The sequence below is a fragment of the Centruroides vittatus genome, unplaced genomic scaffold, assembly GCF_030686945.1.
Source record: "Centruroides vittatus isolate TY-2023 unplaced genomic scaffold, ASM3068694v2 contig_575, whole genome shotgun sequence".
NCBI classification, from domain to species: Eukaryota; Metazoa; Arthropoda; class Arachnida; order Scorpiones; family Buthidae; genus Centruroides; species Centruroides vittatus.
The window spans coordinates 1,119,160-1,132,739 of record NW_027122344.1 but is presented as its reverse complement, the minus strand read 5'-3'; the positions used below and the strand labels follow the sequence as shown (position 1 = coordinate 1,132,739).

The window sequence follows — 13,580 nt, the reverse complement described above, 5'->3', positions numbered from 1 at the left end:
AGTGCATACCCATTGCAAGGACATCAGAAATACTTTGAAAAAACTACAGGATTAAAGAAACGGCTAACGTGCATGGATGTTCATGCACAACTACAGACAAGCATATATTAGCATTTCAGGACAAACCACAGGTTCAATATACCTGATAACAGTAGAAAGCGCAGTATTTACATTACATTACATACAAACATCTTGATAGAACGCACAGGAAAAATTGTAAGACTGCTTACAGGCATAACCCTAACATGTGTACATTACTGTATTATATACAATGCATACAATATCATGTATACTATATTACGTACATCCTACGTTATGCAAATCATCTTCATTGTTCAATGAATCAAATGCTTCCCTTTGAATGATGGTTGTTGACAATCCCATCTTTGCTGCACATCCGAACATAACTTCGTAAAGAGATCTCTTTATACCAGAGTAGAAAGCTCTCTTTTTCATGAACTGAATAAATTTTAAACCGTTAGTCCATGAAGTAGATTGATTGTATTACATACAGGTTGTCAAAATATTTTCTATGCCTTGGTTGGCCCTCTCTACCCTTCCTTGACTCTGACTGTGCCTTGGTTTCCCATGTACAATTTTAAGTTCTGGCCAAGTTATTTTCAAGTCTTCTGTGAGCTTATTGAAAAATTTACAGCCATTATCAGACTGGAGGATGCAGGGTATACTCAGAAGCAGAAATATATCAAGTAAGTGTGTACCAACTTCTTCGGTCCTCTTTGTTTGGAACGGCCTTAAAATAAACTTAGTCAAATGATCTTGGTACACTAAAATAAACTTATATTTTCCATCACGTTGAAACCGAAAATCTATCAGATCTACCTGACATTTTGAATTCATGTATGAAAATACCATTGGCATTACACCATTCTTCCCCCATGTTTCTTTTTTGTTGGCAAAACACGCAAATGCTCCAAAAACAACTTGATATCTCCTTGAGTAATATTTTTGTAACGACGATTCAGTTCTTTTATCATCCGATCTCTGTCACCATGTCCAGTACAACTATCTGTTTTGTACAGAATATCAAACAGATCATTACTTGAACAATAAAATATTACGTCTGCTTCTCTAACTTTAAATGGAACTATTAACTTCTCTATTACCTGAACTTCCAGAAGATCGTAATGTTGAAGTACCAGTAATCTCTACGTGTTTTTCTTGTCAGTCACTCCAGCTGTCTTCACTTCTCATATAAATCCTAATAACTTTTCACGAGTTAGCAAAGAACTATTGTTGGACTATGAACCCAAAGTTGAGTTTTAATTAAACACGTGGCTTTATTTCCATCTTTATTTAGTTGATGATTATAATTATTAACGACGATTCTTACGTTCAGGCAGCCATTTGTCTGAACGTAAGAATCGTCGTTAATAATTATAATCATCAACTAAATAAAGATGGAAATAAAGCCACGTGTTTAATTAAAACTCAACTTTGGGTTCATAGTCCAACAATCAACAAAACACGGTTTCAAAGAAGAAACAGAAAAAACTATTGTGTGAGATTAACCGAGGGCAGGAGATAGAAGATGGTTCTTTCCTTCTCTACCTCTTATCGGCAGGACAAGCTTGGGACAAGCGAGGTCCGACCTCGCTTGTCCAAAGGATGACTAGAGATCGAGCGGTCAACGTTTTCTTCGGATGAGGATCGTTGGATCCTGTTCACGTCAGGAACTGACACCAATCTATCGATTGTCTCGCGGATAGATACGCGTTTTACGGGATCGAAAAAAGAGAGCGAATGATCTCGTACTTAGTTACGGGTCGAATGGAGGAGATGGCGATGGAGGAAGAAACGCACACCACTCCGTAGTTCGACAAAATATACCCGTTTATTTGTGAACGAATAAAATATACATTAATTAACATAATCGGAGGAGTTATTTACATTATCGAACCGGATCACGTCTCGATTGACTAGAGAGAGAGAGAGCTTACAAGACATCGGGAGTAGAGTAAATACCTTGAAATGCAGGTGGTACTTTGATGATCCTTGGATTGTTGACAAAGTTCCGAAGAACGTAAGTTCGTTGGGATTGGGGAGTCAAGTTGACGAGAGTTCGAATCGAATGATAAGGTCGGATGGGATTCTTCAGCGGCGGGAGACGATAATCCACGGCGCACACACACTTGACAGATGTCGGAACTTCTCTCTCTCGTACTGTACGTCATCGTTTTTTCTTTTATTTAGGGCTCTCCTTTTCGAGATTTCGCGATGTACGTCAGAGGTGATAGTCCTTTTGGACCAATGGGGAATAAAATGACAATCATTTTTCAACAGTTAACTCATCTTCTACAAGGAAGTATTGTCGTGGGAACGAAGGTTTACGATTGATTTTTATGAGAAAATCTGTCGGGTGTTTTTCCTTTTTTTTTTCTCGGTGGTTGAATTAACCCTAACTTTCCAAAATCGTTTGGAAAACGGTAAATGAAATTCGAATAAAGTATTCGAATTGAATTTCGTCATTTCTTAGATCCGGGCCCTCACAATTGTCTTTTACATTACGCTCACTTAGTAGGGATTCGAACCCCGCTTTCATCACCTTTTTCTTATCTATTTCACAAAAAAAAAAATTATACAAAAAATAATTTTTAAAAATGTAAGTACAAAAATTTTACAATTGTCTGAGCACTGAGCAAAACTAGACAGAAAGACGGTAAACTGATAACTCTACTAAACACCCCGAAGCTCGATACATAGAAACGTTTCTTCCAGAATGTTCTAAATTATTTAATAAATTATTATAATTATTAATTTAGATAAGAGATGGCGCCTAACATCTACCTCTAGTGCCAAATTACTTAGTATCTAATCATTAATAATAGCGGATTTATAGCTCGATTGTTTAAGGCAATCGTTTGGTTGAACTGATAACTTGAATAGACTACACCATTTTGTTGGAATGGCTCCAATTCGTTATCTTCATCATTGATATCATTCCCTGACCTTCATAAACAAAAACATTTTTTATTCCATACGAAGTGGTGATCGTTATTCTATATAATATGTAGTTAAAGTATAGAATGTTAGAACATTATACACTCTAACGGGCCTGTTTAGGTATTCTATGAAATAAGTAGATATTCACAGATTATTGTATAGACTTTAACGATAACATATATAATTTTTAAAATAGCTCTATTTTCTTCAGAAAAAGAGGAGCATTTTTTTTTTCTTTTGAAAATATGATAAAATTTTGTCGATCAGACAGATATTCGACAACAGGGGACTCGAGTTAGAATTCAATATAGATCTTTATAAGAGCGTTTAGTGAAGCTGTTGAAGAAAATGAGGTTGAGTTGTTAGAATCCTTGTGAGACAAGACCGGAAACAGGACGTACGATGAAGTACTGTACAAGGTTGACAGCTAATACTTATCACAAATATTTCGCTTCTGGGCTTCGTTCTCCATTATAATGCATACAAACTGACTCCACTAATTGGCGAAAATTGGGGTCCAGCCAATATATGTCAAATAACAATTTTTTTTTTAATTTACAAATTCTTCTAACATTTTAAGTTTTGAAATATTCCATTAATTTTAAAAAATATATATATTATATTTTAACAATTATATAAAAGTTTGAGCAGTTATTTTAAAGAACCTTTATTATAACAAGTTTAATTCTTAAGCAAAATCATAATTTTTACAAGTTAGTCAATATAACTCAGGTCTCTATCTATAGTCAAGGACAAAACTCGATATGAATACAAATATCTGATTTTTAATGTAAAAAAAACATTATATAAACTTAATGATAATGTTCGACAAACTTTTATTTTCATATAGACTACAAAACTCGGGAAATTTTACCTGTAAAAATTTAACTATGTATTCAAATATAATCGTTAAATTTTTACAGGTAAAATTTAAAGGAAAATAGCACATAAGGGAAAAATTATAAGGAAAATTCAACTAAAAATATTATGAAATCAGATTTATTTTACTTTAATATTTATTTCAAAAATTGAGATTTTAAATCAGATGTATATATATAATAACTAACAACCTATTAATTTACATACAATTCATTTCATATTTTAAGCAACTTTCTTCATTAAAGAAAATAGGCTATAGTATTTAAAAAAATTTAACTAGTTCTTAAAACTACTATTTCCTCCTTCATGCATAATCAAGTAAATCTATAAATATAAATAACACAGTATGATTGTAATATATATTTCAGATTATTTTATGTAACAAAACAATATTTCGATTAAAATTTATTATGTCTATATATAGAATATATTTTCCTTTGATATTCAAAAGTTTATATTTTCTACGATATTCATTTAAAATCAAAAAAAACAAAGAAAAGATATTTGTATCAGCGCTTTGTCATACCGACGTCTAGAGCAAGCATGTCAAAGATACGGCCCGAGGGCCATAACTGGCCCGCGACATAAATTCAGTAATGCTATTTGTTCATATTTTATTATCTTGATACCAAAGAAAATGTGATATTTTCTACTTAAATAATACTTAATAATAATAATAAAATTGTTGAACTCAATAATTATTATTATTATTATTTTTATTTATTCATATAACTTAGAGTTATTTTATTTGATTTATTTTTAGATTGACGTTTGTTTATGTTTATTTTTATGTTTAATTTTTTGTTTATATTTTCTTTATTTCATCATTTGAATTTCAAATTAAAGTCAGTCTCTGCAAGATCATTCATTACATAATTCGCACTATTTTGCACATAAAATGAGTGTTTTCGAAATATTAGTAAATTACAGTTTATTCTTGTACTTTGAGTTTTGCAATCCTTATTTCGGATCAGTTTACAGACCTGCTTCAGACCTGTAAATTGGCCGAAAATGTTTGTTCTGTGATTAAAATTATCGCTGGAAAAGTACAAATGGTGGTTGGTTTTTTAATTTATTATAAAATCTCGGAGGGAGGAATTTTTTGAGTCGGCTACTTTTTAGAAAATTTTTTGCTACAAAAGCTAAAAACATCTGGCCCGCTGTCATACTCCAGACAAAAAATTGGCACTTAAGTAGTTTGAGTTTGACACCCGCTGCTATAATTCATCAGATAGATCAGATATATTAAAAGTCGTCATTAAATCAATTGAACTCTTCTTTTAAGAGATTTTAATTCTCGTATTGCTAAAATGAATAATTCTTGGTATAATGGCCTTAACAACTTAATTTGAATACGCGACTCTCGAAAGATGAACGCATTAATAAACTAACTCCACGTTTGATGAATATAACAATAGATTTAAAAATGTAAGTTATATACATAAACAAGCTGTATATACACCACCTCCATATTGGCGGCATCTTTCTCATTAATACAGTTGCCGGCCAGGCCGGCTTTGTACAAGGTGTGTTCAAATGAAGGTGATTCGAAGCGTCGCATGCGAACAGTTTCAATGTATTTTCGTGAAATAAACGCGATAGTGAAGATTTATGTACCACTCATGCACATGCGCAACCAAATTTGTGATAACTTCATTAGTAAGGACGTGGCATTCATTTAAATGGCTAGTATGGATGCAACTGCATCCAAAATGGATCAGCAAGCTGTAATTAAGTTTTTAACACTGGAAGGGTGTAAGCCGGTGGATATTCATCGCAGAATGCTGGCTGTGTACGGTGACATGTGTGTGTCGAAGCCCACGGTGACGAGGTGGGCGAGAATGTTTAGCGACAGTCGACATGAGACAAGAGATTTGCCGCGGCCCTGTCAGGCGCACAAAGTTGTGACAGAGAAGCTGATTACGGACATTGACACTGCAATCAAGGGAAATCGACGTCGAAACATTTGTGACGTCTCAAATGAGTTAAACGTTTCCGTCGGTACTGTTCACAATATTGTCACCAACATCTTGAAGTATCGAAAAGTTTGTTGCCAATGGGTACCCCGCATGCTGTCTGAACACGACAAGAAACAGCGAATGGGCCTGAGTTTACAGCATTTGTTATGCTACATGGATGACAGTGACGCCTTTCTGCAGCACAGTGGCAGGGGATGAAACCTGGTGTCACCACTTCCAACTGGAAGGGAAGTCCGTCAGCATGCAATGGAAACATCCCGGCTCACCTAGGCCCAAAAAAATTTCAAAACTCAGCAGTCAGCCGGAAAGGTGATGTTGACGGCATTTTTCGACATGCAGGGACCCCTATTACTGGAGTTTAAGGAGCCGAACGTCTCCATCAATGTCCAACGGTACACCCAAACACTTGATAAGCTGCATAAGGCTATCAAAAGCAAACGTCCTCGTATGCTGTTGTCAGGTGTCATCATTCTGCACGACAATGTAAGGCCACATGTCGCCAAGGTGTGTGTCAAGGCACTGGCCCGTAAAAAGTAGGAAGTCCTGGAACATCCAGCTTACAGTCCAGATCTGTCGCCTTGCGACTATCACATCTTTGGACCGCTGAAGAAAAGTCTAATGGGTAAACGATTTCACTCCGACGATGACGTAAAGGCTGCAGTTCTGAATTGGTTCCATGATCAACCGACATCGTTCTTCACGGACGGAATTCGTAACCTTCCTAAGCAATGAGGCGCCTGCCTAAACGCCACGGGTGATTTCTTTTAACAAACTTTGTATGCATTTCATTCATTAAATATTGTTTTTTCTATCTATGTATCTGTCTCATTTCTGTCCCTACGCATCTCATGGATACACATCTCGAATCACTTTCATTTGAACACCCCTTATATATTTCCAACGCTTCAAGGTTGCGAAGGTGTTGAACCTGATCTGACATTTTTACCAATTTGGCCCTATGGAGGTCGGCTTGTATTTCAGGGTCTGTGGCATAGGCAGCTAGGACGGTGGTATGCCTTTGGTTGGCGATATCATACCCATGTTCTTGCTTAGTAAGCGCTTCGTGGATCCGATGTATACTAGATCTCGCTGGAATCTGTGGTCTCTGAGAGGAACCATATAGACACCCTAGCTGTCTATGCTGCAGACCCTGAAATACAAGCCGACCTCCATAGGGCCAAATTGGTAAAAATGTCAGATCTTCGCAACCTGGAAGCGTTGGAAATATATAAAGCCGGCATTGGCCGGCAACTGTGTTAATGAGAAAGATGCCGCCAATATTTCGTATGCGTGGAGGTGGTGCTATGAGAAAAAGCGTAAACAACACTAGCATGTTGCTAACGTTTCTACACCGGCAAATACATCGTATAATTTATTTGTAAGAATGTAACAAATATTTTTATCACTTCAGTACCATATACGGCGAAAATTAGTTTCCAATTTTTAAATAATTTGGAATTTAAAATGATTTTAAACACGTTGTTCGAATACCAATTTCGAATTTTATACTGGTCAATAGCCTGACGAAGACCAAGTTTTGGTCGAAAACGTTAGTTTTTATCTAAAGCTATTCATACTGGGGTATAAAAAAGGTTTTTAGTGTGTTGATTTATCCTTCCCAGGGATTGTGCGAGAAGTTGGTTTTATCTATAATTGATTTTAATATTTGTTCCGAATTTCTTCTGGACCTGTGGCAAACTTCAAAATATTAAATTATGACGCATCAGACCATTTTTTTTTCACTGCTAATTTTTGATGGCAGCGGAAAAAAAAATTGATGATGATAACTATTGTTAAATTTATCTAAGGAAAAATTATAACTTTTCAAGATATCAGGAAGAGATAGTAAATATATTTACTATCTCTTCCTGACATCTTGATATTTACTGATATTAGGCCTAATTGTAGTGAAATCTGCGTGTTTATTGGACAATTAATGATATAATATATACATATTAAAAATGAAAAAAAAATCTGTCTAATTCAAAAAACCCTAGTTTGATTGCTATAATTTAAAATTAATAAAACAACAAAACCTAAAATTTAGGAAAAATCTCAAATAATCAAAATCTCGTCATCTATTTAAAAAAAAGCTAAACAAATATAACATATAACAATTTATTTAAAGCTTAAAAACAAAAGATATTTTGTAAACTTGGAAACTATTTTAATAAATGATAAAGAAAAAAGTAAACTCTTTTTGTCAACAGTTCGAAAATTTCGGATTAACATTAATCCCAGTAATAACCCTCAAAAATAAATTTTAAAACAAATTTTTATGGACGTTTTTCAAAAATTTCTTTTATTCGATTATCTCCAACTTTAAATCACTTCATAACGAATAATTAGACTCAAAATTTACAATGGAAGAATTAATAGGATGCGCAGTAACTCATCGCCGAGTACTGATCATATTACGATTAAATTTCTTAAATTACTACCAAATTCGGCAAAGATTAAGTTATTCAATTTATTTAACAAAATGTCTAATTTACTTTCATACCCAGCTTCATGAGTCTATTAGCAGATAAGCCCGGCGTTGCTCGGGCAAAAAGTAACGATAGCGAAGATTAAAATGATTACATTATAGCTAATCTTACCCGTTTTCACAGAACGCAAGAATTAGGTCCCCGTTTCCAGACCAATTAGAAAATTTTTAGATGGGTCTAAAAATATGATCGATTTTCCGCAAAAAACCGCATCTGCACCGTAAATCTGTACACCGCTTTCTCTTAACACTTACATTGTTAAGGAATAAACTTCTTTCATCCCCACGTGGTACTCTACTAAAACGCAGTTAAAAACAAAAAATTGCATCTAAAATAGTACAGTAGAAGCTGAGTTCTTTAGGATAAGCCTTAATTCTTTCCCTCTTCCCCGCGGGGAAATTTCGAAAAATCCCTTCTAAACGTTCTCGTGACGTATCCTATTAAACGCAGTCAAAAACGTAAAAAACCGCATCTAAAATAGTACAGTAGAAGCAGAGTTCTTCAGGATAAGCTATAATTCTCTCCCTCTTCCCCGCGGGGAAATTTCGAAAAATCCCTTCTAAACGTTCTCGTGACGTATCCTATTAAACGCAGTCAAAAACGTAAAAAACCGCATCTAAAATAGTACAGTAGAAGCAGAGTTCTTCAGGATAAGCTATAATTCTCTCCCTCTTCCCCGCGGGGAAATTTCGAAAAATCCCTTCTAAACGTTCTCGTGACGTATCCTATTAAACGCAGTCAAAAACGTAAAAAACCGCATCTAAAATAGTACAGTAGAAGCAGTGTTTTTCAGGATAAGCTATAATCCTCTCCCTCTTCCCCGTGGGGGCATTTCGAAAAATCCTTTCTAAACGTTTTCGTGACATACCCTGTGTACCAAATTTCAACTTTTAACTACTGACCGTTTGGGCTCTGCGCTGGGTCCAGAACATTCGAAAGTATTCGAGAGTGTTCTGGAATGTTTCACAATGATCTAGGATGTTCCGGGATGTTCCCGAACGTTCCAGAACATCCGGAACATTCTGGAATGTTGTGAAATGCTCTCGAATACTCTCGAATGTTCTTGACTGTTCTAGAAATTTTTAGAGGGCGAAACTTCCAGCCCTTATATCTTCAACAGCACGCCCTTCAGGTAAAAACGGGAACCTTCTTCATGGATGGGGGATAGAGGGCTACCACACCATATAACTCCCTTGATCGTACCGGGACTTATTTTTGAGTTTTAGCGGCACGCACATTGTACACTTACTTTTATAATATATATTGATTTGGTTTTGCGTGATATTTGTAAACTTCTCTCCAAAAACTATCGACCAGTAATTGTCCTTTCCACCTTGAGAAAATGTTTCACCGCAATTCTAGTAAAATATTTCCAACAATGGACCAGAAAAATGGATTTAGAATCTAAGTTTCAATATGCATATTTAAGAAACAGTACAGAATATGCGATTTTTTGTTGCTATTAATAATTCAACCTCACTTGTCTAAAGTTTAGAACAAGAAACTATTTATGGCTTTCATAGATATTGAAAAAGCCTTTGACATAGTTTACATACCACTTTTAGTTCAAAACTTGAGAGACAAAAGAGTCGGCGAAAAATTTTCCTCCACAATGTGTAAGCTATTCTCAGACTATAACACTATCATTCAAGGAAATAACATATTCTCTCTATTTAAATCATCACGTAAAATTCTTCGGGGCGACTCGCTCCCTCTATATCTGTTTAATTTTTATTTGATAGGGATTGACCAACTCTTTTTAAACTCAACTGATGGCATTGAAATTACAAATGCTGTAAATCTTTCCATTATACATTATTTGCAAATGATCTAGTTACTGTAGCCCCGACAAAAACATCCTTACAAAGAAAAACTAATCAATTTAATTTATTTTTTAAGTCGTTGCATTTATCAACACATCCGAATAAAACAAAGATAATGATCTTCCGAAATAATAAAATTTCAAAAAAGAAGCTAAATTATATTTATGTGGAAAATTCACCTATTCAAACAGTTAAGAAAATTGATCGAACAGCAGCTTCAAATGTTTCCAAATTGAATAATAAAGTGAAAGCAACAATTGCTGATTTGTTATATTTATGTTCCGAGTTAAAAATTTCATATATACTCTTACATATGAAACTGTAAACTCCCTAATAAATTCAATTATGTATTATGTAGATTCAATTTGGGGACTAGACTATTTATTTGATCTGAAACGTTTTCATATTTACGTTCTTCGAAGACTATATCAACTAAAGAGAATCGTACCTGGATATGCTATCCGTCATGAGATAAATCAAACCTGGACATTCCCATTCTTTTCAAAACGAGTAAGAAGTGATGAAAATATAACTTTTTTTAATCCGCAATATCATAATGCATAAAAATCAAAACAGTGTACACCAATTCATTTATCATTCATGGTATCCAAAAATATTGAAACTACCTTTACTACAACCATATATAAACAAACCATTATGTATGGGTTGTTTATATACGATTGAAAATAAATGTAAAAAGATTAATAATCCAACTACGATGAAATAAAAGTTCACTATTCATTGAAAATGTATATATAAACTTTTCAAATAAAAACTATTATTGGTTCAATTCCAGCGATTTTTCAATAGACTTACTGCATACATTGAAAGATTGACAAGTTTATTCAAACACGAGAATCATATAATCATATAATTCAGCAAAGCTCAACTCAAGACTTTAGAGAGAATGTAAATAAACTCTCAAAGAATGAATTGACTAATCTGTATAACTTTGTAATTAAAATTGGGAAGGAAGATGCAACTAAGAAGTAATCAACTAAATCTAAGAATTTGTAAGAAAATACCTAAAAAATGTAAAAATTTTCGGCTTATTCTTTGCAAAATGTTTTATCTTAAAATTTGTAATTATTTAGCCTGAAGAACAGAGTACCTATTCCTTTATGCTAATAAAGATTGTGATCATGATATTGATAATTTAATGTTACCATAATAATTTAAATTCTTCATAAATTGAAATTATGTAAATTATGCAGACATAAATGCATTTATTTGAATCCAGAAAATGGTTATAAACTAATTAATGGCGCCCTTTAATGAATTCAAAAATAAACTCTGTTAAACTAGCATTAAGTTAATGTTCGATGTATTATTAAAAATAAAATTATTTTTTTTAAAGAAATAGATCCATAGTTAAAATTAAATCGTGCTAACTAAAATAAATTATATAAACTGTCTGTTAATATTAAATATTAAAACTTTAAAGTATAATTTTCTCGCTAAGCTAATTTTCTTTAGATAGATTTAATAAATATTAATATATATATATATATATAAGAAAATAAACATAATTATTTATATTTAATTAATTTTCTTTTAATATTAATTAATACACCCCTTTCGTTAGAATAATAATAATAAAATACATAAATTATGTGTTATTTTCCTATTATTTATAATTTATCGATTTTATGAAATATTCAGATATATATATAATTAATAAAACGATGACATAAACTTACATTAAATGATGTCGGTAGCGACGGTAAGCATTTATGTGATACATTAAAATCTTGTAGAATTTCATTGTAATTTCGAAAGCTATCGTAATAAATGAATTCTTCGAGTTTCAACTAACGAAAGTGGAAAATAAAATATAAATAAATAAAACTAAAAATATATAAACTCGTTTTCGAATTTTTCTATAAATATCAGAACAGGAACATCAATTTTATTATTACACGTAGTTATTATAAATTGTCTAAATTTTAGGCTATTTAAAATAAGAGGAAAAATGTATTTTAAAATTTTTTAAAATTATTATTACTTTTTAATGTAACGTAACCATTATTAACAATAACAAAAGTCTGTTTAAAATTTTCTTAGAATTACATTCGCTTATTTAGACAGCAATTTTCAGGATATTAATTTTGAATATGGTAGTTATTACAGCTGTAGCAGCGACAGTCACCGAATCTGTCGATTAACCAATGTATTTTTTTATATTATTCAATAATGTTTATACAGTATTTTGTAATCGAAAGAAACTCGTTTAACTGGAAAGATTTCCTACCAATGAACTTATGATAAAAGCAGTGGCACTGATCTTATTATAAAAAAAAAATGCCACGATACAAAAAATTTGATAAATTTACATTCCTTAAACAGCTAAAAATAATGTATTTAAATTCCTTATTTTACTTTATAATGCTCCAGTAATTTATATTCAGCCCAATACAAACAAAATTATCTTTTTTACTATAATTAAAAAAATTTGCAGTAAAAAAAGGTTAATATCTTTTAAAATATATTTTGAAAAATTGATTTTCAGTACGGATTAAAAATTTACATATTGTAATAAAATAAATCATCTCTACACGAAAAATCTGTTTCCAGCTAACTACAGTTTAAGAACGTATTTTTAAAAAATAAATTCGTTCTTCATTTAAATTTAGATCCGAAAGTAATATAGACTATTTGTTTATATATATAATGTTATCACATTCATGTGAAAATATATACTATTAAAAGACTAAATATTTTCATCAGAAAGTATTGAATAATAATAATAATGAATAATAAACAAAAATTACTTACAGTTCTTAAGTATGCTAGAGAACTGATATTTAAACTTGCTAAAAATTATTTAAATTAAATAAGTCTTACTTTATAAAGGAAAACCAGAGTTTATTCGTTTTCCTTGATCCAGATTAAGGAAGGACCAACCAATACCGCTTCTATCCTTAGAAGCGGTATTGGCTGATAATTTTTAATAAGTATTTAAAATTATTATTAATTATCATCCTTGATATCATTTGATATTTAGTTTCCTTGCTTTAAAATAGTTGATAGAAAAAAGATATATGGGATCGAATAAATGTAGCATAACTAATAATAATAATAATAAAAGATATCATAAAGAATTGTCGAAAAGATCTATGTATAGCTCTGGTGAATTTCCTCAAAGTAATAAAAGTAATATTCAAATAACACAGTAAACTACAACGTAATTCAAATGTTCTCAATTATATATAACTAATCAATTGACTCCGAAAAAATGGGATACAGTATTGGAAAAAAAAATTTCAGTACTTAATCGTCTTTAGTCCACAATTCTACGTTCATGTTTATAATAATTTCCTATATAATTATAAAAAGGAAATAAACGTTCGATGATTTAAATTTAGAATTCAAGCGCCATTTATTAATCAAAATTGAATAATATTTTTAAATTTCTGTATAGTTTTAAATTAAAATACTAAATTATAATA

The 13,580-nt window shown here is 32.0% G+C and overlaps 1 protein-coding gene across 2 annotated transcripts in view; it reads right to left on the bottom strand.

The window, feature by feature from the left end:
* LOC136979047 (carnitine O-palmitoyltransferase 1, liver isoform-like) overlaps positions 1-13,580 on the bottom strand; it is a 118,094-nt gene that overhangs the window by 88,813 nt on the left and 15,701 nt on the right. Inside the window, exon 2 of one of the 2 annotated variants that reach the window (XM_067274941.1) lies at positions 11,832-11,942. The exons of the other annotated variant lie outside the window; for it this stretch is intronic. Within the exon in view, the coding sequence (XP_067131042.1) occupies positions 11,832-11,896 (65 nt within the window). The 5' untranslated portion in view covers positions 11,897-11,942. The remainder of the gene's footprint in view (positions 1-11,831; positions 11,943-13,580) is intronic. 2 annotated transcript variants of the gene reach the window in all.